Source organism: Syzygium oleosum, unplaced genomic scaffold (genome assembly GCF_021117445.2).
Source record: "Syzygium oleosum isolate NSW1041296 unplaced genomic scaffold, Sole_v2.1 Sole_v2.05, whole genome shotgun sequence".
NCBI lineage: Eukaryota > Viridiplantae > Streptophyta > Magnoliopsida > Myrtales > Myrtaceae > Syzygium > Syzygium oleosum.
In genome coordinates this window covers 11210408-11234776 of record NW_026607489.1, presented here as the reverse complement: position 1 = coordinate 11234776, position 24369 = coordinate 11210408, and the positions used below count along the sequence as shown (strand labels likewise).

Genomic DNA, 24369 nt, shown 5'->3' with positions numbered 1-24369 from the left:
CTGCACTAGTTCTTATTTTGGTTACGCTTAACACTTCCCGTCCGAATTACCACGAAACCCTATTCAAATGAAAAACCGAAGATCCAACTTTTGATGAAAGGTGTTTCATCGCGTGGAGCCATTCCTGGCGAAACAAGTATACAACTCCAACGAATTGTCTAAGTTCAGAAATCTCCCTGATATAGTTAAAGAAGAGAAGTTATAAAATTGATTCAAAGCACACTATGATTGGCATGGCGCTCATTTTTCAGAGTAGAGTTCCACCAAACCCGGGTGCAAGTTGCTATTGACTTCGTACTCCCGAATTCTAATGAACCACTTCGGATTTTGAGTATATATATTCGAAGTGGAAAATCAGATGAACTCTCTATTACATGAATGGACGCTCTATTTCTTTTACAAATATAACTTTTGAATTAAAGTCACGACTCTTCTAATGAAGGTTGAATCATGGTGTTAATAAAACTACAATGAAGTGGGGTTCGTATTTGTAGGGAAACCGCTTCCTTTCCTCCTTAAACACTTCTAATCACGTATGGACATTTGTGCCTATTCAACAAGGGATCAAAGAAGAAATTATACATGCAGATGCATGTTTTATAGAAAAAGATCTATACCGTAGTCGACGCCCCCATTCACACATGCCTACACAAACATATTAAAAACCATACAAAAAGCAAATGACAATGTACTATTTCAAGCTCACAGACCACAAAGTCACGCCGGCGGAAGTCAAAAGCTTCACAAATGACAAACATGTACATAAATTCGATCAACCTGTCTCTCATAATATTAAGGTGCGTGCGAATTGCTCCATTAGATTACAAAACGGGAGTGTTCATTCGGTGCGTAAGGTGTTGTGGCGAGGCCATTGTAACGATGATCCCAGTCCACCGTAAGAGTCTTGCACCTCCTAAGGAAATTTGAAGATGGGATGTGCCTATTGTGAAATACTAATTATGCTCTTCTGATTTTATTCATTACCCAATCCTATCCTAGGCCCAAAATGGCCAGTCGGGTCTTTTTATTTTTTCCTAGTTTCAGCCGGGCCAGAATTTAAGGCTTCCCATGATGAAATATGTTGGTGGAGGAAAAAACTTACATGAAATATGTTCTGATGAAAGTAGTCTTATGAGCTCTTAATCTTAACGTCATATTATAAATGTAAGAGCTCGGTCCTGTCCCCGTGGAAAGTGGTACTAAAATTCCAATTAAGCTGTCATATTCTATTCATCACATTTGCTGCCACAACGACTGTTTTGACGGTACAGCAAACCCATCTCTGAAACGCTTAAAAAAAGAAAAACGCAAAAAAAAAACAAAAGAAAGGAGCTTAGAAGTGGCAGCAGCACATGATCGACAACCTGCTTGTTTCTTTATCTCTGCTATCAAGTCGTGAAGCACCGATCGACAATCAAGTCTCGTTTCTTTATCTCTGTCCAAAGAATGGATCCGGGTTCCAATAAGATTGCATGCACAATTGAGAAGCGAAAACAATTTAAGTTCTGCGTTCGAATGATTGAATTTTGTTACGTTTTCTTTCTCTTGGAAACAGGTGAAGTAATTTCATTCTCCCCACGTTATCCATACGAGAGAATTTTCGACGGCAATCGTCCAAACCAAGTACAAATGTTGATTAACGTCGACGACAGTTTTCATGAGTATCTCTATAAATGCTGCAGATGCAAGACGATAAATCAATTGCTTACTTCAGCTCAACAACGGCGAGCGTCGTTCGAAGATAATCGTCAAAGAGCATGTATCTCCTGAAATTGGGCCATGAACTAATCGATGAGGGCATATGATATCCGTCAGAACTGAAAGTGTTAAGATACCTTCTTTGACACTGTATACTGACTGGCTTTCAGTTTCAGATGACCTGAACATGACAATGCATAGAAGACATTCTCAGATATTTCAACTACACACAGAAAGTTCAAACCTTCGCGATTTGGGGAATTTGTCCGTGATGTATCGATCCCCAACTTTAGCCTCGGGCACATTGGCTAATTTGCTAAAGTCACGAAAATCAACTATAGTTCCATTGATCCCCAAATTACTCGAAAATTATTCTGCATAGGACGAATAACCAAATAAAAAATTATTAACCATTAGACATAATTCAATCGATATCAAGAAAATAATCACGATTTATCTCCGCTACATTGTGTAACTAGCTAAATTAGTCTCCTTATATAAACACCAGTTTTAAGTGAGGCTAATGATATGTCTACTCCCTTTTTCACTTCTTCCACAACTATTACACAAGTACATTGCCCATTAAGTTATAAAATGGCTGCTGGAAGAAGTTGTTGTTGTCGTGGAAGAAAACTTTCTAGATCTCAGATCATGGAAGAAACCATTATTATTGTAAAAATATCATTAAATTAAGTAATCGAATCCATTTTGTCTCAACAAACACAATGTCCCTCTAAGCAGTTTTCAAAAGAATGTGAACAACCGTTATTCCGTCAACTGGTACTTCTATAGTCATCACCCATTTATGAACCGCAGTATAATTCCCACAATAACGTAAATATTATTTCACGAAACACGAATAAGACCTTCCTTTTCCATTTCTGTCGAAATTCACAAATATTACAAGAGGGATTGGTGCTTCAATCATGTTATTACTAAAGGTGAACATGCATGCATGCTATATACTGAATCTTTCTAACAGGAACAAATAGACAATTGCCCAGGAAGAAAAGGAAAACTAAAACAAAAGGGAAGAAGAAACCAAAGAAAATTTTACCGACTGTTAGAGAACATGAGATGATTCTTTCTTTCTAGAGTTGGCCGTTGATATCGTCCCCCCTATGACCGTAAGTATCCTTCCATCTTTTGTAATTGCCAGAAAAGGCAGGTGAAATCCCACATCCTGCAAATATCAGTGAACACGTGTCTTGAAGTCGTAGACCGGGTGAATTTGTCAGCGGACAATCATAAAGTTGGAATGTCCGCAGCTTCTTCAATCCTGATAGATCAGGCAACCTTTCTAAGGAGCTGCATCTCCTAATAACCAATCTCTCTAGCGATTCCAATTTCTCCACACCTTGAATCTCCATTAGCCCCACGCAATCAGACACCTCCAAATATCGGAGACCCTTTAGTTTGGAGACCGATAGCCTCTCAAGCAAATGATTTTCTTCCACAGTTAAATTATGGAGTTTCTCCGGATGCTGTCCAAGCACATCATCAAATTCGACCTCCCTCAGCCAACAATTAGGAAGACTCAAATGGGACAGGTTTGTCAAGTTGGAAAAGAGTGAACCTTCAATTGGTGACTTGACATCGTATAGAACCAATCTTTCAAGATTGGACGGAAGCCCCACGAGAGATTGGGGGTCGACAAGAGTTATCTCAAGACTCTGAAGCCGACAAAGAGTAGCAAAATTAATTGGAGGAAATGCAAAATCTTTCATTGCGAGTACCAATTCCTTCAAATTAGATAACCCCTTGATCCACTCTATCTTTGGAGCTCCTCTAATGAATTTTGAAATCTGAGGAGTGACGCACAGCATTCTAAGTTCGACTAAGTTAGTTAGGTATGACAGGTCAAGGTCAAGGGCTGTCCACAATAATTGAGATGGGAACTCTAACTTTGTCAAACTCACTGGTAGCTCTGGCAAATGTTCAAGTTCATGACATAAACTCAAATCAAGTGTTCGGAGATGAGAAAGCTGAATCATAGTCGCCGGCAATCTCCTAATGTTGCTCAATGATAGATGTAGCCACCTCAAAAAGGATAGAGCCCCAATTTCACTTGGTATTTCCCCCTTCAAATTTCGACAACCTTGGGCTTCTAAAAATATGAGATTCTCTAGCATCCCTATGGCCTTTGGTAGCTCTTTTATCTCACTATAGGTCAAGCGTAAAATCTCCAACTTTTTTAGATTCCCAATAGAAACAGGTAATTCTGTGATACTTGTTTCCCGCAAATCTAGCTCATGCAAGGATTCTAGCCCTCCCATTTGGTCTGGTAGCTTCTCTATCCGAGTCTCAACAAGACTCATCTTCCTCAACATTTTAAGATCTCCGATAGAGTGAGGTAATCCTGTCATTTCCGTGCCTCCCAACTCCAATTCAAGTAGTGATTTCAATTTTCCGATGGATTCTGGAAGTGGTCCAAGCAAACGACAACATTCTAAAGACAAATACTCTAGACGCGTCATCTCTCCAAGGGAATGACGCAGTTCCCGAACATGCATCCCTTTTATTTTTAGGGTTGATAGGGATTTTAGACCACCTAATACATAAGGTACGGCAAAAATTTCACAATCCTCGCTGGGCGGATATTCTGATGAGCTGATTTCCAAGTGCTTCAGGCTCTCTAGTTTAGAGAGAGAATCATCAACCGCTAGCAAGGCTCCACAATGTTGAAGAACCAATTTCTTCAAATTCGAGCATTTCAAGAATTTAAGAATCCTTTTTAAGCTTGGGCAACCAGTGATTTGTATAACTTTCAAGTTCTCGCTAACCTGGAAAAACAATCCAAAAAATAGCCAAGTCAATTAAGGCAAATGGGTAAGTTTGGTTATCAAGACAAATGCCACAAAAAGTAAACTGCGGGATGATGTTGTACCAGGCATGACTCCCATCCTGTCCAATCTTCAGTCATGTTACTTTGGGAAAGCTCGAGCATGACTAATTTCTCGAGACATAAATTCGTCGCATTTAATTCAGAAGGGCAATGACTCCAAGAAAGCCATGTCAACTTGGAGAGAAGATTCTTAAAGTCGCCTACCAAGTTCCCGCCCTCTAATTCCAAGAATCTCACATTGGGCAGCTTTGAAAATTCTTCACTTGTGAAATTGTGCACTTTGGAGAGTCTGGTTAGTCTGAGTGCTACGACTTTGTCTGTCCCCTGGTGATAGGAAAACTATGAGTGAACATTTGAACTAGATTACAAACACGGGGAGAAGGACACTTCAGGTGCCAAGCGGTGCTCACTTTGGTGCCAAAAGTTTTTTTTGGATCACTTAAGTGTCAAATTTTTTAAAAAACGACCACTTAAGTGTCGACTCCGATTTGATTGGCCGGAAATCCGACGTGGCCCTTTTTTATTTTATTTTATTAATTTCTGAAGTTGACGTGGATTGTTGAAGGTCTAGTCAGCATGTCAACAATAAAAAACAATGTCGTTTGGCGGATTTCCCCCAAATAAGAACCCTAAATCCCTAAATTGAAAGAAAACCCAAATTTGAAAATCCTAACCAGTCAATTTGAGCATCTGTTTCAGTTCTCCCCCAAAATTACTCGAGAAGCTCCCGATGTACATATCCCCATTGGGGAATGGCTTCTTGACGGCCCTCCTGGCGACGGTGATCACCGCCAGGGCGACCCGGCATGTCCTGGCCTGCAATCAGCTTCGGCTGACGATGATCGGAGGCACAATGACGAGCTCGAGGGGCTTCCGGCCATCCTTGTCGGAGACGACCCTGTCCTCCTCCTCTGACGATTTCTTCTTGTTGGTCAGCAAACTTGTGTCATCCAGACCGCCTCATGCATTTCTTTTTTTGGTTGTCCCGCTCCGTCGGGGCTCTACATCAAATCAAACACCTCCCTTCCTCTAGAAATTTCAGGCTCTCTCCTCCTTGAGATAATCCATTGGAAGCACCGCATTAGGCGGCGTAGAGCCCACCGTCGGAGCGACATTCAGCGGCGGTTTCTGGGTACAGAAGTCTGCCCTCTCTCCCTCCAGAGATTGGCAACTCCCGCCCTGCTGTCGTCTCGGTGCTTGGGGAGAAAAACAACGTCGTTTTTCACGTCCATGTGGATTGTGTTTTAAAAAATGTGCCACGTCACTTTTTTTTAATTATAAAAACCATGCATTAATTTTGGCCGGAATTTATTGCTATTGGCATTTAAGTGATCCGGCGAAAACTTTTGAACTAAAATGAGTGCCGTACATAACTTTTGGTACCTGTAGTATTCTCCTCCCCAAACATGGTGCTCTAAGTCAAAGGTGCTTGATTGTGTTCAGTAATGAAGCAGACATTATTGCCTAGTACAGATCTAAATTAAGAAAAGGATAAAGAAATGGTTAATGGAGTCAATCTGAATTGTTTGTACCGTCGAAAAGAAGTGTTTATTTGATATGCATAATTATGTTTCCAATCCATCAGTCCAAGAGAATTTCTCCCACAAGATGATAACATAGGACAATAGTCTCACCGAGTAAAATAGTTTGATAGAAATTACCACCTACATATTTAATTTTTTCGAAACACCGGTTTTGCAATTAAGAAAAAAAATTTCCAGACCAATTTATAATTGTGTCTTGAGTTTTGGAGCATGTGGAAGCCCGGTACACTCCAAAGCGTCTCTTTATTAGGTTTCGTAGGAGTTTGATTACAAGACGAGCACAAGAGCTGAAAAGCCGTACTCGTTTTGGACTCTTTGTGGATTCTATGGAATTAAGGATCAATGTACCAAAAAGATTTACAATCATAATAGGAAAGATATTTAGAGATAGACCATAAATTCTACATCCATATAGTGTAGGAAAGCTCTACGGGACTATACAAACGATTGCATATTCCAATTAATTACTAAATCTATTACCAAATTTCAAGTAAGGGGTCGTAAGCGAAACTTATCAACACCATTATAAAATATGATATGTAATGATATTACCAGCAACGAACTCTTGCATAAACCTTTTCTTTTTTCTTTGCCAAAAGAAAAATTAAACAAAACAATTTACCTACAAGAAACTAACTCCACAACAGTCGGTGAATGCATGGTCGATTTAAACTAAAGAAAATAGGAAGGTGACAATAGCTTACCTCTTTCATCCGAACCACTTTCAAGGCAATCTCAGGCTCCCACAATTTGCTACGTCTTCCAGGAACATCGACGTCTTCACGTTGAATAATTTCCCTTCCAAAATCTCTAAGCTGGTCATGCATCCAAAATCTGTCATTTTTAATCTTTATCAAAGACATACGAGCAAGGACAAGTACTTCAATTTTTGGGAAATAGTTTGAAGCTTTCCACATATAGTACGGGCGGAGTCTTTTTTCTCCAATGAAGTAACATGCGATATCAAGAAAGATCTCTCTTTGACGAGGTTGTAACATGGAATAACTAATCATTAATTTGTCGAAGACTTCTTGCTGGGGCACCAAAACTAATTTCTTCAACGTGGCGTTCCAAACCTCTTTGCTTTTGCAGGAAAGCGAGGAACCGATAACCTCGAGAGCTAATGGAAGTCCACCAGTTTTGCGAGTAATTTGGTGTGATATATCATCATAGTCACGTGGTGGGGAATCCATTCCGAAGGCATGTTTACTAAAAAGCTCAAAAGCATGTAAAGAATTCAATTCTTTCATTTCATATATTTTAAACTCTTCAGAATGTGCTTGGAAACTGCTCTCTCCATCCTCCTCTTTGATTGGCAAAAAGTTGACGTCTCTCGTTGTAATGATGATTTTGCTTCCTGGACCAAACCAATCACTCTTTCCTGCTAGCTTAGAGAGTTGGTCCCACTTATCAACGTCATCAAGAACAATGAGTACTTTCTTATCATGAAACCTTTCTCTAAGCATGTTAATCCCTTCATCAATAGAATCATGGATCGGTAGATCTCTGCGTTGGAGAATTTCCGATAACAACTGCTTTTGTAAGCCAATGATTCTACCATGGTGCGTAGATTCGCGAACGTTCGAGAGGAAGCTACTGCCTTGAAATTCAGTGGAGATTTGATTAAAAACAGCATTTGCGAGAGTTGTCTTACCGATACCGCCCATTCCATGGATAACCAGATAGTGTACATCACGAGAGCCTTTGTTTAACAAGTCCATGATAGCTTCCACACGATCATGAATCCCGACTAAATGATCAGGCAAATTTCTCCTTCTTTTCTTCAGCTTAGTGAAAACCTCGCCGACGATAGTGTTGATGATTTCACCTTGGCTGCCATGTTTACACGAGAGTGTTAGCGGGAAACAGATTACAAATAAACCCTCGAGCCGAGAAATATTGTGGACACGAAGTTAGTCGGACTCTTGAATGGGCGAAAGAATTAGATCTGCACTATGTTTTGACGAGTGGTTCGGGAAAGGAAGACAATAATATCAAGGAAAAAAGAAAGAAAAACGGATTAACTGTTTACTGTGCTTGGTAGGAGTAATCAGAGGGGAAAAAATTGGAGAAAAATTCTATTCCTTTATAATCATTTCCATCTCACTTTTGGAGAGGTCTGCAGAAATGAATCAAGTAGGAAAAACTTCTCTGCTCCTCCTTGCTCTTATCTCCATCTGAAAAATTGTCAAGTTATCTCTTTATATTCTCATTCCTCCTCTTTGAATCTTTTCAATCCTCAATCGTGTAAAAGGGTAACAAAAATTTCTAATACAATTTTCTTGGAATAAAAAAGGCAGTGTAGCATTCTTTCTTTTGGGGCAGTTAGCAGTACTATAATACCACACAGAGAAAAGTATCGTCAGTACCCATCATCATCTCAATCCAAAATGTACTTCTATAGTCAATATACAGATTCCGAACCCACACTCTTACCCTTTATCCTTCGTTGCCCATCCCTTGATTCTTGCGACCTCCGTCAGAGCCTCCTTCCATTGCCGAACATCGCGGCCCGACTCCTCATGCTTCTCCAGAGCATCGAGGTACAATCGAGTTTGGAGCTTCACATCGTTGGGATCCACTTCGTAGAAAATGGGTAGGATCACTTTGTCATCTGCTTTGCTCGAGCACTCCACCATGAGGGTGAGCTCGTGAAGACACCGGGCACTGGATGCGTAGTTCCTAGAGAAGATGGGCACGTATATTTTGGAGGATTCGATGGCACACAGAAGCTCGCCTCCAATCTTTTCGCCCTTCCGGATCTCTTCGTCGTCTCTGAAAACGCGAATCCCAGCTCTAACCAAGAAGTGATAGAGGCAGTCGGTGAAGCTGAGGCGGGTGTCGGGGCCTCTGAAACTCAAGAACACCTCGAATTCGGCCCCCGACGCCGAATCGCCGTCGTCATCGACACGAGCGGACGTCGTCGCTGCTGCGTATGGGGAGTCCCTCTTTCTCTTCATCCTCCTTCTGGAGCTCAAGATCTTCAGCGGGTCTTGATCACGGCGAGATGTGGAATCCCTTCTGAATCTGATCTGGGATTCCTTAGCGAATCGCCGGAGGCAGCAGAAGAGCCATGCGCTTTGGCTGTACTTTCTCGGATTTGTTGTTGTATCTCAGCACAGAAAAAGAAAAAGAAAAAAACGAACGACAGACTCAAATGAGTCGAGAAAATAAAATAAAAAAAAGGAACAGCGACGACTCACATCACATGAGTCGACGAAATATTCGGTAGGTGGAGCCAATTTTTATTCACTGAAAGACACGTGGCAATATGGGCCCCACTATCCACCATCTCATTTAACGAGAAAATATTGCGTGAGGGGAATACTCCACGTCAGCAATGCACAACCCCACTGAGCGAGTGACACGTGGCAAGCGGGCCCATAGATCAGATTTATTGAAAAATCTCACTCTTTCCCTTGAGAAAATATTTGGTGGTCCCGGACCGCCTCGTCAGCATGGTCCCCGACCAATCACAAGGCGCCACGTGGTCCACGTGGTGCTAGTGGGGCCGGCGAGCCGAGACCCCTTTTTTTCGCAAGCCCCACCAGCGCCACGTGGACCACGTGGCGCCTTGTGAGTGGTCGGGGACCATGCTGACGAGGAGGTCCGGGACCACCTAATATTTTCTCGGGGGGAGGGGAAAGATGCATGGTGGGACCTACATTGTCACGCCATCTAGAATAGTTTTTCCAAGTCATTATGATGTGTTAATAATTGCAAAAGGCAAAGAAAGAAAAGAAATTAGAATAGAAAAAAGTGGGTCGAGTAGATAAATGAAAAAGGGTGAGAGTAAGGAACGCTTCAAATAATCTCTTAATATAGATATTTCGATAACTTGGTCGATGGTCATCATACCGTTAACGAAGGTCTGAAGCATTGAAGCTTTTTTGTATTGAGACACGGCATTGGTTTTCTTCTGTCCACCCACCCTGAGCCTCGAAAGAAAAGAAGAGCAACGACTTCAAGTAAAAGCCAACCAAGTCTTGCCAATTAGAGGAAAATGATTTATCCTCCGACCATAATACAATAGAAAACCGCCCGACAGGAGTGCTGAAAGTGGCATTCGGGATGAATTCGGCTTATGTTGTCGGACAATGTATCACTGCTAAGGATTTTATCGACAAAACATCTCAAATACAGCGTCGGGTTATAGGTCTACAGGGTCCACCCACCGTCCTATCGTAATCCGAAACAAGGACATGTCTACCTTTATTGGGCATTCCTACCCCGCCGTGAGTAAACCATTCAATTAGACGGCTGGCGATGTTGTCAGTCATCGGACGGCTAGGCCTGACAATTTTGCCGTGGTGTAAGTCCACGGCATTGTAGAAAGGCCAAAACATCATTAGGTACAGACAGTATATCGAGGTCCATAGATTCCCATCTTTGCCATCTTGTCCTATTAGGATGAAAGAGGTCTAGTCACACCAAGAGCATACACAAAGACACAAGCCCCCTTCTACAAGCTCTAAAATCACCGGCTCCAAATTACAAAGTATGTGCAGAAAGAAACTCACCCTTGTGTGTCTTTAATTGGCACATAAGATTATTTTAATGTGTAGAAGACCTTAACCCTTCTTTCTCTCTTTTCTCTCGTGTGTATCACTGTGCGTTCACTCTCTCTTGCGTTCCAGACAACCCTTAAGATTATAGCAAGAAACTCTCCTAGTAGGAGACGCACTGCAAGGCTATACAGGCTTGCGTGACGACTCATGGGTCTAAGCCCACTCGACAATTACACATTAGCCCAACATGTCATCTATCCTGATAGTGCCTCAACGATGCCAGCAGCTCTTACATTCCTGAATTTGCGGCTGTAGGTTCCTATATAAGGGCCTCTTCTCCCGCATTGCATGAATAAGACACCTATTATCAACTTCAGTTTCGATATACTTCGCTGTCAACAGCCAACTCTTAACCCTCCCTTGAGGCCCAAGCTCTAGCAAGTTTGTCCTGCAGGGATGAGATTATACATTCTGTTAACTTCAGGGTGCAATAAGAGAGAGAATTAATTGAAAAGAGATTTGCCATTAACGAGGGTTGACTGAAAACGAACATTCCCTCGCAAGAAAACGAAATGCATATATATGATCTCCTTAATGAGTGTCCTTGGATCTAGTTTATAACTTTTAACTTGGAATAATTCTATGTTCAAAACAATTGCATAGACCACGAAAACTGTCAAGTGTACGGAGAACTGCAAAATTTTCGTTTATTGATTCTTAACTAGTGTCTTTGAGGCACCTGTCAATCAAAATCCTAAAAAAACCAGAAAATAAAAATACTAACAAAAGATGGGGCAGAGCAGTCTAGCGCGTGGCCTCCATCGACAGCGGCCTCTGCCACCAAAATATGCGTGTGCTAGATGCGGGCAGGGTGACCCTCGCTTGGGTAGCTCGAGTCAATCTCCACATCTGCCCCCCCGCAACACCGGCGAAGGCAACTCGGCATCGCCTGGGTCACGCGTCTTTAGGAGATCAGGCAGATCCTCCCTCTCAAGCACGGCCGGGAGAATGTGTTAATAAAAAAGTTAGTGCTGGAAGCAATACCTGATACTTCAGCTATTAATCCAGACAGGAGAAGGTTTACACTCCCAAGCAACCTTTGACTTACATTGTAGGAAACAATTCTCTCTAGAGCTGGCTGTCAGTATCTTCAGGGCAATGAGTAATTCTTCTCTCTTCTTTGTAAAGCTCCCAACGGCTTGAGCATTTATAAACCTTACAATTTGCGGGTGATTGAAAAGTCCCATTTTGCAGCAATTCACAACATAAGATGGTCACCTTCTGAAGCTTCTGTAATTTTGAAAGATCAGGCAACTCTTCTATGGAATTGCAGTCCTCAATTGACAATGTTTGCAAGAATTCCAAGTCCTCCAAACCTTGCATCTCATTTAGCAGTGGGCAACGTTTCACGGACATCACTTGGAGCTTCTTTAAGCTTGAAAGACTGGAAAGCCTGACAAGCAATTCACAAGCTGACAGTTCTAGATGATGCAAATTCTCTAGCTGTCTAAGCATATCATGAAACTGAATCTCTCTTAGCCAACATCTACAGAGGTTTAAACCAGAAAAATTTCTCAAGCTCGAAAAGAGTGACCAATCTATAGGTGACTTGACATCATATAGTGTCAATTCTTCAAGATTGGATGGAAGCCGTGTCATAGAATGTGGGTCGAGACATGTTATTGCGAGTCGTTGGAGCCGAGAAAGGGAACTCAAGTTTGTTGGAGGCAAGGAGAGATTTGGAAAAATAAGACCCAAATGCTCCAGTTTAAATAACCTCCCAAGCCACTCTATCTTTTGACTTTGAACTTGTCCTTGGGTGATTCTTAAGGACTCATGAGTGTAATTACTTATATCAATATGAACTAACTTAGTCAATTTTGAGAGATTAGGTACTGTCTGCAATGATGAAGATGAACACTCTAACACTGTTAAACTCATAGGAAGTTCTGGCAACATCTGGAGTCCATTGCAATTCAATAAATGAAGTTTTTGGAGATGAGAAAGCTGACTGATAGTTGTTGGCAACCTCTTAACCTTACTTCGTGACAAGTCTAGTATTCTCAACAAGGACAGTTGCCCAATTTCACTTGGAATTTCCTCCACATCACCACTAATACAAATCTCTTTAAGAGTCTTCAGCATTCCTATAGCCTCTGTTAGCTCTCTTATATTATTCCCAATCTTCATGCACTTCAACCTTTTCAGATTCCTAATGGAATCAGGTAATTCTGTAATGTTTGTTTCATATAGATCCAACTCAAGAAGTGATTCCAGTCCTCCAATCGAGTCCGGTAGCTCTCTTAACTTTGAATCAAATAAATCTATTGCTTCCAACCTATTAAGATTTCCGATAGATTCAGGTAATTTGGTAATGCGTGTTTCACGCAGATCCAACTTGAGCAACGATTCAAGTCCTCCAATCGAGTCTGGTAGCTCTCTTATCTGACTTCCATGCACATCCATGACCTTCATTCTTTTCAGACTCCCGATAGAATTGGGTAACTTTGTAATTTCTGTATCAGAGAGATTCATCTCAATGAGCGATTCTAGTCCCCCAACAGACTCTGGTAATTCAACAATCCCACTAAAAGACAGATCCAATCGGACCAGTGATTTCAATTCTCCTATGGAATTTGGAAGCCTTTTAAGCTCAGGACAATGGCTTAATGACAAATACTTCAAACCTGATAGCTCTCCAATTGAGGGAGGAGCTTCTTGAACTCGCTTATTTTCTATCTTTAGCATTGATAGGAATTTTAGACCACCAATGGAGTCTAGTACTGAAGGTACTACAAACACGTTGTGCCTTCTAGGAAACTGCCAACGAAACAGAGAGTTCTTCCCACTGATTTCCAAGCACTTCAGCCGTTCTAGCTTGCCAATCGAAGTATCGATCTTTTTCAAGTTTTCACAATCTTTAAGAACCAACATCTTCAAATTTAAGCATGTGGAGAAGTTGGGTGTCCTGATTAATCTTTTACAACCAGTCAGATGCATGACTTTTAACTTGCCGTTCACCTGTGAAACAACAATCTTTTTGTAAGAAGACTAGGCTAATGGTAAGATAGACCTATGAATAACTTACAAAATGACATTTTACCATGCATGCTTCCCATCCAACCCAATCTTCAGTGATGTCACTCTCTGAAAGCTTGAGTACGACTAAGTTCCTTAAGCAAAGATTGTTAGCATGTAAATCTGAAGGGCAATGATGCCATGAGAGCCACTTTAACTTTGAGAGAAGATGCTTGAAGTCTCCTGCAAGGTTTCCTCCATCTAATTCAAGAAACCTCAAATTGGGAAGCCTTGAAATTTGCTCACTTGTGAAATTGGGCAGATTGGGGATTCCTGTGAGTTTCAGTGCCACAACGTTCTCTGTTCCCTAAATGTAGAAGTTAGCAAAATGACAGTATGTGAGCATCTAAAGTAAAGTAACGGAACAAGGAAATCAAGATGGTCTACATTATAAGAAATTCAATACATTTGTAATTCAGAGAAGAAAATCTGGTTTCAAATTTCCAACCTTATAGAGATGGAAATGAATATGAGAGCATCATAAACATTTAGTGAGAGAGAAAGCATATTGATCTTATGCACCTTCAGATTATTTTGAGAAGCACAAAATTTGCTTACTCATATCATAACAGTGAACCACACAAATCTTGTACTGTGATAATTTTAAGTAGTCAATTAAAATCGCCAATTGGTAACTACACTGTTGGCCCCATTGTCGAGTCTTCATGATAACAAATTTTATTCAATTCGGGCCAGCATACACACCATACTAATTAATTCTCTCAAAGCAATGCACCTTTCTAGCCAAGCAAACATCGCGTTAATTTTGTAATTATTAATGAATGTGCGATGGCATTGGTGTTCATTCTTATTATGTGAATGAAGTCACTCCAATTTACGTTTGAATTGAAACTGAAATGGTAAAATTGCTGCTAGTTTTCTCCAGTTGTGCAAAAAAACTTTTCTTATGATAGAATAAGGACAGATTCCAAATAAACAGGAACACCAAACATAGGCAACTGCATGTCAATTGTTCCATGAATAAATGGTTGTGACTATGACTTACCTCGTTAAACTGAACAACTTCTAAGGCAACTGTAGGACGCCATAGCCTGCTTTGCTTTCCGGAAATTTGGAGGCACTCATGCTGAACAATCTCTCTTCCAAGATCTCTTAGTTGGTCATGCATCCACAGTATATCATCATCAACAATCTTTACCAAAGATAAATGAACAAGGACAAGTACTCCACTTTTTGGGAAAAATTCACAAGCTTTCCACATATAATGTGGATGCATCGCTTCTTCACCAATGAAGTAACATGCAATATCAAGAAAGATCTGTCGTTGCTCATATTCTAGTTCTTCATAACTTATCATCAACTTTTTCTGAACATCCTTGTCGGGCACTTGCCTTAACTTCTTCAACTTGTCTTTCCATATTACCATACTTTTGCAATGGAGATACGAACCTATAACCTCAAGAGTCAAAGGAAGTCTTCCCGTAGCTTTCACAACTTCCTTTGAAATACCATCAAAATCATACGGAGGTGATTCACTTTCAAATGCGTGCTTACTGAAAAGTTGAAGAGCATGGTCAAATTGCATCTCCTTTACTTCATAGAAATAGAAATCTCTGGAATGCGCTCGAATGATGTCATTTGGGTTTTCGGTGTTAGTTGCCAAGAAATGGATGTTCCTGGTTGTAACTATAATTCTGCTTCCTGCACCAAACCAACTGGACTTGCCAGCCAGTTTCATGAGCTGGTCCCTCTTATCCACGTCATCAAGCACAATGAGGATTTTCTTCTCACGGAATCTCTCTTTCATCATCTTGATCCCATCATTAGTGTCAAAAACCTTTGCTGATCTAAGGTCGAGAATATCACATAATAATTTCTTTTGCAGGTCTAGAATATCATTGTCGCCAGATGACTGCCGGATATCTGAAAGAAAGCTGCGACTTTGGAACTGAGAAGACATTTGCTTGAAAACAGCCTTGGCAAGAGTCGTCTTTCCAATGCCGCCCATGCCATGGATTATGACAAACCTTACACCAGAAGGGGCTAGGCCTATCAACTCCATAATGTCTTCCATTCGATCGTCAATCCCCACCAAGTCATCGTGCAAGTTAGGTTGTAGTATCCTTAACCTACTGGCAACCTCTTCCCTAATCAGTCTTACAAGTTTATCTTGGCTGCCACATTAGTGCAACTGTCTCAAGTTGAGAAAGCACAAATAGCTATAGCACATCACGTGATATATGTAACAGAACTTGAATCAATAGTGAAACAACACATGAATCACAACTTTTTGATAAACTAGAAGGGCAGGAAGGGGCAACAGGTGTTTGGATAAACGAAATATATATCGCAACCGAATTATTTCTTACTCCTCCCACATGGAACCTTGCATATTATTCAGGCCCAAGGCATGAAGATTGGTTTCGATTATTGAGAAAAGTGGTTTTGGCTAACAAACAACAGATTTTTCTGTCTTTTGGTGCCTGTTGTTATGTAAGGTTTCTATAATCGAAGTTCTGTGTCTTCAATGCAACATGATAGATTAGATCTAATGCACTCGAGTAATTGCACCATGTAAGATGATGATTTGGGTGCAGATTCTCCCCTTCAAGTAGAATCTCCCACAAGACAACAGAGAAATTTGCAACGACATTACTAGATTTTCACCACTCCAAACTTCATTTTCATCTCAAAATGATCAAGTATTTAAGAGACTCGAACGCTAATGTATAAGCCTTTCAAGTACAGATGCACCAGTAGTATAGACGTGTTCAATACCCATTTCTCTTTCTTGCCAGACACTAACATCATTCCATAGGAAGCAATTTAAGAATGGCTGATTACATGGGCCTCACAAGTCTATGGACATCTATGGACAAAGAAAAGAAAAAGAGAGGAAATCAGATCAACTGTTCAGATGTATGTGCGCAACATCAGCGAATCAACTAAGAGCTCTGAAAAAATGGTAATGTGAAAATGCAAAAGTGCTTTCTAGACCAACTTGGGTAATTTTCACAGCCATTTCTTTGGAACTATAAAGTTGTCACTTGTCAGTTTGCAAGAAGGACAGAGATTGATGGATCCACCTGAATCTTCATGATTATCACAACAAAACAGGCAAAATATCCATCGCGAAATAGCAATCCAATTTCTAGGAAACATGGTAAGGGCCAAGATAAGATCTTGTACATGTGGAAATCAAAGAGTCGAAATCGACATTACCCGTGATCTCTCAAGTTCCATCCAGGGATTCCAGCGACCTCTCGTAGAGCCTCCTCCCACTGCTTGGCCACTTCCTCACCGGACTCTCTCTCGTGCTTTTGCAGGGCTTCGCGATACGGCCCTGTCTCGAGCCTCGCATCGGATGCTTCCACGTCATAGAAGACTGGCAAAAAAACCAGAGTCTCATTCCTCTTCCGGCACTCCACCATGCAGGCGAGCTCGCGGAGGCACCACCTACTTGAAGCGTAGCCTCTTGAGAAGATGGGCACGTAGATCCCGGAGTTGGCAATCGCGCTCAGGAGCTCGCCGCCAAACTCCTCGCCGACACGGAGCTCGTCGTCGTCCCTGAAGACGCGGATCCCGGCACGGACCAGGGCCATGTAGAGAGAGTCGGTGAAGGTCAGGCGAGTGTCTGGTCCTCGGAAGCTGAGAAACACCTCGTAGTGTCTCCCCGACGATCCATCACTATAATCACTTGGGTTGCGATTCGAGTTCCTGCTTTTTCTTCTTCTGATTTGCGACAGGGCTAATGCAATCAAGGCAGAACAGAGGATGGAGCGAAACAAGATCATCTTTTCGGGCACCGAGGAGAAACTTTGCTCCGATTCTGATGATCCCCGCAAGAAAATCTGCGTGCCCTCGCCGGCGGCTCGCCCGGGGCCGACTAGGGTCGCCGGCCTTCGGGAAGGCCCAGGCGTGGGCCGCCGCTCCTTCCCGACGGCTGTGGCGGCGGCCACCGGCGAAGGCTTGGCCACCGCCGCAGCTGCCGGTTCTCTGTTTTTTTTTTTTTTTCTGACGTTAATTGGACGGATTTTTAACGGGAGGGCAGATTTGGGACTTAGATAAAAGTTTGTGATTTTTTTTTGAGATAAAAAAAAGTTTAAGGTATATTTAGGACAAAGCGTAAAGTTGAGGGTTTTTTTTGGAATTGGCCGATAGAAAAAGACCCCGGGAGGACCGGGCATCGAGTCTCTGTCTCCTGGCCAATTTTTTTTAATATAGTAATGCCAGCACTGTGCTAAACTTCAGTCGACTTATGGTCTTCTTCTATAATATCTCTTGTTCTCACTACGAAAGGGGTTAGGGTTCCCAGAAAATACAGCAAAATCATCGCCGTCTGGTCCGGAGAGGTGCATTTTTCTTGCTGGGATCAGGCTCGGAGGAAAAGTTTCGTTACGTAACCGAGCAGGAAAAAAAAAAAAATGGTCTTGATCCGCACCATCGCCTGCTCTCTGTTACTCGCACTAGCCTGGTCGCACTTCAGAAGAAGAAAAGGCAAGGCCACAGCGAGCGCAAGAAGTGATCCCTCCATCACAGACAGCGGTGAACCGGCATCGTTGCCCGAGAGGGACTATGAAGTGTTCCTGAGCTTCAGAGGGCCCGACACTGGCCTAACCATCACCGATTCTCTCCACGCGGCCATGGTCCGTGCTGGCATCCGCGTCTTCAAGAAAGACGAGGAGCTCCGCATCGGCGAGGAGATCGATGGAGAGCTTCTGAGAGCGATCACCAACTCCAAGATTTACGTGCCCATCTTCTCTAGAGGCTATGCTTCGAGCGAACGGTGTCTCCGTGAACTCGCGTTCATGATGGAGTGTAGGAGGAAGAAGAGCGAGAAGGTGATCTTGCCCATCTTCTGTGATGTGGATGCGGGGGATGTGAGGCTCAAGACGGGGACGTACCGTGACGCCCTGCGAAAGCACGAGAGAGAGTCGGGTAAGGACGTGGTGAAGCAGTGGGAGGAAGCTCTAAGAAAGGTCGCCAGAATCAAGGGTTGGAACTTGAGCGATCATGGGTAATGTTGAGAACTCCAGCACTTTCTGCTTACAAATGATCTTTTCATTTTTCCTATATAATAGATCAAACGTTTGGTATTCGCTCTATGAGCAGTCAATCTTGCTTGATCCCATGTAAGAAAGGTGACAATGCGGTCGACCGAAGTTTGGAACAATGTTGCTCTGGCCAAAAGAAGAGAATGCAGAGCACTACTAGAGCTACCGCTACTAGTGCATCTATGCTTGCAACGTTTCCAGAGTAGTGTAAAACCTGGATCTCTTAGAAAGGCGAAAGTGACAGGGAAGCTTTCCATTTGATCATTTGAACATGAGCATGAAATTTGAATCATTGGAAATATAGTTAGAGACTTATAGTACCTATATTCATTGTGCATTTCTCTGCAAGCGATTATAGGTAAAAGGAAGAACTGTCTCGCGGTGTAACAACTCTAGTGAGATGTATAATCTATCACGTTGCAAACTAAGTATGGCAGCCGACCCAAAAAAAAAAAAAAACTAGGGCAGCCATATATGTATAGCTTAAAATAGTACACTGGTACCGTGTTGTTCTCATGTTGATTATGTCAATTATTTGTTCGATTAGTTTGTTCAAATCTAGAGGAGCCTCTGTTTGCCCCACACATGCACTTTCTTCCTATTATCAGTCTGCGACTTAGTTATGCTTGCATGTAATGTATTCTAGCTATCTGTGGTTTCTTAACTTGAGATGGTTGCGTGTATATGGCAGATTAGATAAACTTGTAGGACTTATTCTGGAAGAGGTTTTCAGTAAGTTAAGGACAAGACAACTAAACGTGCGCAATGACTTGGTGGGGATTCATGATCCAATGGAAGCCATCAAGGAGTTGTTTGGCCAAGCTGCTTCTGGTGTACGATTTGTTGTAATTTACGGCATGGGTGGTGTTGGAAAGACAACTCTTGCCAAGGCTATCTTTGAACAAATGTCTCCTCAGTTTCAAGAACGCTGCAGCTTTCTTTCAGACATTCGGCAGTCATCCCGTGACGATGGCATTCTCAACTTGCAAAAGAAATTATTATGTGACATTCTTGGCCTTAGATCCATAACGCTGTTCGACGCCTATGACGGGATCAACCATATCAAACAAAGATTATGTGAGAAGAAAGTCCTCATTGTTCTGGATGACATGGATGACAGGGAACAGCTCAAGAAACTAGCTGGCGAGTCCAGTTGGTTTGGTCCAGGAAGCAGAATTATTATCACAACCAGGACCATCCCTTTCTTGGCATCTGATGATGAAAGCCCAGATGAAATGATCCCAGCGCATCCTAGAGATTTCTATTTTTATGAAATGAAGGAAATGCAGCGAAACCATGCTCTTCAACTTTTTAGTAAGCACGCATTTGAAAGCAACTCACCTCCATCTGATTATAGGGTCATTTCGAGTGAAGTAGTGGAAGTCACTGGAAATCTTCCGTTGACTCTCGAGGTTGTAGGTTCATATCTTTATGGCAAAAACATGGTAATATGGAAAGACACGTTGAAGAAGTTAAAGAAGGTGCCCCACAATGATGTCCTGAAAAAGCTGATGGTAAGTTATGAAGAATTAGAAGATGATCAACAACAAATTTTTCTCGATATTGCATGTTACTTCGTTGGTGAAGAAAAAGTTCATGCAACTTACATGTGGAAGGCCTGTGATTTTTACCCAAAAAGTGGAGTACTTGTGCTTATTCAGTTGTCTTTGATAAAAATTGTTGACGGTGATAAACTATGGATGCATGACCAACTCAGAGATCTCGGAAGGGAGATAGTTCGGCGGGAGTGCCTCCAAGATCCGGGAAAACGTAGCAGATTGTGGTGTCCAACAACTGCCTTTGATGTAGTCAGAAGTAAAGGGGTAAGTCTTATTCAAGGCTATTTCCTCTTGGAAGAAAAAAATGCAACAGTTCAAAAAGATCATGTGCCTATGCTCTTCTCTGTTACTTTGCTTTTACAGCTTACGGATTGCTAACTTCTATTGACAGGGAATGGAGAATGTTGTAGCTCTCAAACTTCCAGGACTTCGTGTAGTGCATTACTTTCCAGAGCATCATTTTACAAGTGAAGAATTTTCAAGGCTGCCTAATTTGAGGTTCCTTGAATTAGACGGTGGAAACTTAGTTGGAGACTTTACGAGTCTTCTCTCAAAGTTGACTTGGCTGTGTTGGCATCGTTGCCCTCCATATTTATATGCGACCAATTTATGTTTAAGAAGCTTAGTCGTGCTCAAGCTGTCAAAGAGTGACGTTACGGAAGACTGGCTTGGATGGGGGCCATGCATGGTACCATAAAATGTCATGCTATATCTGTGTTGCGTTTGTCTCTCCACATTTTAACACTTGCCTCTAACAGTCTGTTATTTTACAGGGCATTGGTAAGTTGAAAGTAGTACATCTCTCGAGCTGCAACCGCATTACCAAGACACCCGACTTCTCTTCATGCTTAAATCTGAAAAGACTGATATTTGAGAAGTGTGAACACTTGGCACATGTTGATGGTTCTATCAATAAGCTAGAGCACCTGAAGCACTTAGAAATCACTGCAACTTTGATATTGGGTCCGTGGGCCAGAGTACATGATTTCAAGCCTATTCTTCCTCTTAGTTTACCTGAGTCAATCGGTGGTCTGAAGTCCCTTTCGATGCTGAAGATCGAAAACAAGCAATTAAAAGAACTTCCACCCTCAATTGGAGATCTGGTGGGTTTGAAGTACTTGTCTTTGAGTGGATGTAGGGAGGTCACAAAACTTCCAGATTCCATTGGGGGACTAAAATCACTACTTGAGATGGATTTATCAAGTACAGGGATCCCAAATATACCTGATTCTGCAGGAAATCTCAAGACATTGAAGGTAATGAAGCTGAATGGTTGTTGGAAGCTGAGAGAGCTGCCGGACTCAATTGGCGGACTAGAATCACTGAGCAAGTTGGAGTTGTCTAATACAAACATCACAGGATTACCTGACTCCATCGGAAACCTTAAGCGGTTGGAGGTGATAGATTCCTTTTTTTGCAGGATTAGAAGGCTACCAGACTCGATTGGAGGACTGGAATCACTGCTTAAGTTGATAATGGATGAGGGTTCAATTACAGAGTTACCGGATTCCATTAAAAATCTTAAAAAGTTGAAGTGCTTAACGCTTGGGAAAAATGTTAGAGGAATAACAAAGGCCATAAGAATGCTGAAGAGTCTTGAAGAGTTACGTGTTGGTTGTACGATGGAGGAAATTCCAAGTGAAATTGGGCAACTATTCTCTTTGAGAATCCTAGACTTATCAGGTAGCAAGGTTAGGAGATTGCCGACAACCATTGGCCAACTTTCTCATCTGAAAGAACTTATTTTATGCGACTGCAATGGCCTTCAACAGTTGCCAGGGCTTCCTAAGAGTTTGACAAAGTTAGAGGTGTCATCTTTGTCGTTGGAGATAGTCCCTGACCTTTCAACCATGACTAATCTAGTTCATCTGAAGATAATTTGTGGCATTTACGAGCTAGTGATCGCACAAGGACAAGCTCAAACTCCTAAAGATTGCCTTGAGAGGTTCACTTTGCCTCCAACTAACCTGAGTTCCCTTTCTCGGTTCCGGCAACTCATCATAACTTGTCTCGACACACGATCTTTGACACAGCTTCCATCCAGTCTTGAAGAATTGAGTTTAGTTGATGTCAGGTCCCCGATAGAGTGGTCACTCTTTTCCAACTTGACAAAGTTGTCCTTGTTAACAATACGTGGGTGTCAGCTAAGAGAGATTCAGTTCGATGTCACCGGACAGCTAGAGAACCTCCATCATCTGCAAGTGGAGGATTGTGGATTTCTCATGAGGTTAGCGAGCCTATCAAGCTTAAAGGAGCTCCGAGAGTTGTCCTTGAACTTTTGCCCACAGCTAGCTGAGATTCAGAGTTTGGGGGAACTGGAAGTCTTGCAAACATTATCAATTGGAAACTGCGGCTCCATGCAAAGGTTACCTGATGCGTCAAAATTACAGAAGCTGGAACAACTGAGAATCATTCATTGCGAATCGCTGCAAGATTTGTCCGATCTACCAAAGACGTGTAGTCTCTGGATTTCAGAATGCCCGGAGTTATATGATGGTCACTTCAGAGGCCTCTACGAGCTTTACCAGGAAAGGAGGAAGAACTAGCCATCTTAAGGTAGATATACACAGGGAGACTCTAGATTGAATCTAGGTAGGGTTGTATTGAGAGCGTGCAAGTTCTGTCAATGTAGGTAGCTATAGAACAGTATTGGTTTCCACTAGGAAAAAATGCTAAATTTTCTGTTGACACATACTGAACCCAAAAGAAAAGAAAATTTCTATCAACCTATGCATTCTCTTGCCCCACAACGGCCTTCATTCCTAAGTTAAAAATTCAAAAAACAGCAAAAGTTTGCGGCGTAGATCTTGGAGTTGTTGATCGCGTGCAGGAGCTCGCCTCGAATCTCCTTGCCTTTGCGGGATCTCCTCCTCACCTGACTCGGTCACCGTCGTGTGGTAGAGGCAGTCCGCGAAGACGAGGCAAGTGTCCAGTTCTCTCTGAAGTTCAGGAACAACTCGAATTCAGACCCCCCGGGCAGCCCGTCATTGTCGCCGATAGCTGGATCTGTGGACAGAGTTCCTTTTCCTCTTCATCTTCAGGCCGCCTTTGCCGACTTTAATAATTAAGAGATGGTTATATAACCGAACGAATCAATGTGCCATCAATCCAACAATGAATGTGCAAAAAAAAAATATTTTTATACAGATAATAAACTAATAAAAAAACCCGGAGGATTTTATCCGAACATGAGAAAAAATTATTTTTTTTAGGAAAAAACTTAAACCAAAAAGTACTTAACGAAAACAAAACGTACACTGCAGGAATTTCCCTGTGATCTCTCCTCAGCGTCAGCCTCTGCAATCCAACATCGTTCATGGCTCTCCGATTCACGACGAAAATGTCGCTCCCCTCCTCCTCCATTCCCAGTCTTCCCAAGCATTCATCTCCTCGCTTTCGCGGAAGATGCGGCGGCTCCTCCGTCTCCTTGCTTCTGCTTCGCAGGTACCCACCATAGTTATAAAATTGATTCAAAGCACGCTATGATTGGCATGGCGCTCATTTTTTAGAGTAGAGGTCCACCTTACCCGGGTACAAATAGCTATTGACTTCGTACTCCCGAATTCTAATAAACGACTTCGGATTTTGAGTAAATATTCGAGTGGAAAAATCAGATGAACTCTCTATTCTTCAGTTGTCTTCATACGTAATCACAAAGATTTAGAATGGAGAGTTGCAGAGAATAGGGAAGAAAAGAACTTTGAAGAGTTGCGTGCAAATAGTAACGAAAAATATTGCACAAAAGTCGCAAAAGTATTCATAAATTTCCAAAGATGTAAATGGCATCTTTATAAACTCACAATATTTTGAACATAGATCATTTTGTAATCTCTATTACGTTAATTTACAAAAATATACATTTTTGCTGAATCAAAAGACACAACATCCAATGAATAAATGTATCTGTTCAAAAAGGGGATAATCGTCCAAAAAGTCTTAAACCTATTGGAAGGGAGCTAATTCAATTCTAAACCTTTCAATTATGTCAATTTAGTCCTAAACCTTTTGACAATTTGTTAATTTAGTTATATACCTTTATTTGTGTCAATTTAGTCCTAAATCTTTTGAAAATGTATCAATTTAGTCATAAACCTATTATTTGAATATTTGGTCGGAATGACT

General features: G+C 41.8%; 2 protein-coding genes across 2 annotated transcripts; one reads left to right on the top strand and one right to left on the bottom strand.

Moving 5' to 3' along the window:
- Positions 1-1112: 1112 nt before the first annotated feature.
- On the bottom strand, positions 1113-17486 carry LOC115678370 (uncharacterized). The gene is made up of 9 exons (XM_056311651.1): positions 16857-17486; positions 14680-15808; positions 13699-13980; positions 11726-13616; positions 8524-9199; positions 6792-7920; positions 4586-4867; positions 2756-4481; positions 1113-2072 (listed from the first exon to the last, which is right to left on the bottom strand). Exons 1-8 carry the CDS (start codon positions 17426-17428, stop codon positions 2790-2792), a joined length of 7653 nt encoding a protein of 2550 aa, XP_056167626.1. The 5' UTR covers positions 17429-17486; the 3' UTR covers positions 1113-2072; positions 2756-2789.
- A 460-nt stretch (positions 17487-17946) lies between these two features.
- Positions 17947-22973, top strand: LOC115678371 (disease resistance protein L6-like). The gene is made up of 4 exons (XM_030601745.2): positions 17947-18651; positions 19380-20511; positions 20639-20935; positions 21021-22973. Exons 1-4 carry the CDS (start codon positions 18059-18061, stop codon positions 22791-22793), a joined length of 3795 nt encoding a protein of 1264 aa, XP_030457605.1. The 5' UTR covers positions 17947-18058; the 3' UTR covers positions 22794-22973.
- Positions 22974-24369: the final 1396 nt, after the last annotated feature.

Coding starts and splice junctions, on each gene's coding strand:
- LOC115678370 (XM_056311651.1), bottom strand. CDS start 17,428: ATGATCTTGTTTCGCTCCATCCTCTGTTCTGCCTTGATTGCATTAGCC. Junction 9,200..11,725: donor AGATACTGACAGCCAGCTCT/AGAGAGAATTGT, acceptor TTCTGTGCTGAG/ATACAACAACAAATCCGAGA. Junction 4,482..4,585: donor CAGGATGGGAGTCATGCCTG/GTACAACATCAT, acceptor TTGTTTTTCCAG/GTTAGCGAGAACTTGAAAGT.
- LOC115678371 (XM_030601745.2), top strand. CDS start 18,059: ATGGTCTTGATCCGCACCATCGCCTGCTCTCTGTTACTCGCACTAGCC. Junction 20,512..20,638: donor ATGTAGTCAGAAGTAAAGGG/GTAAGTCTTATT, acceptor TTCTATTGACAG/GGAATGGAGAATGTTGTAGC. Junction 20,936..21,020: donor TTGGATGGGGGCCATGCATG/GTACCATAAAAT, acceptor GTTATTTTACAG/GGCATTGGTAAGTTGAAAGT.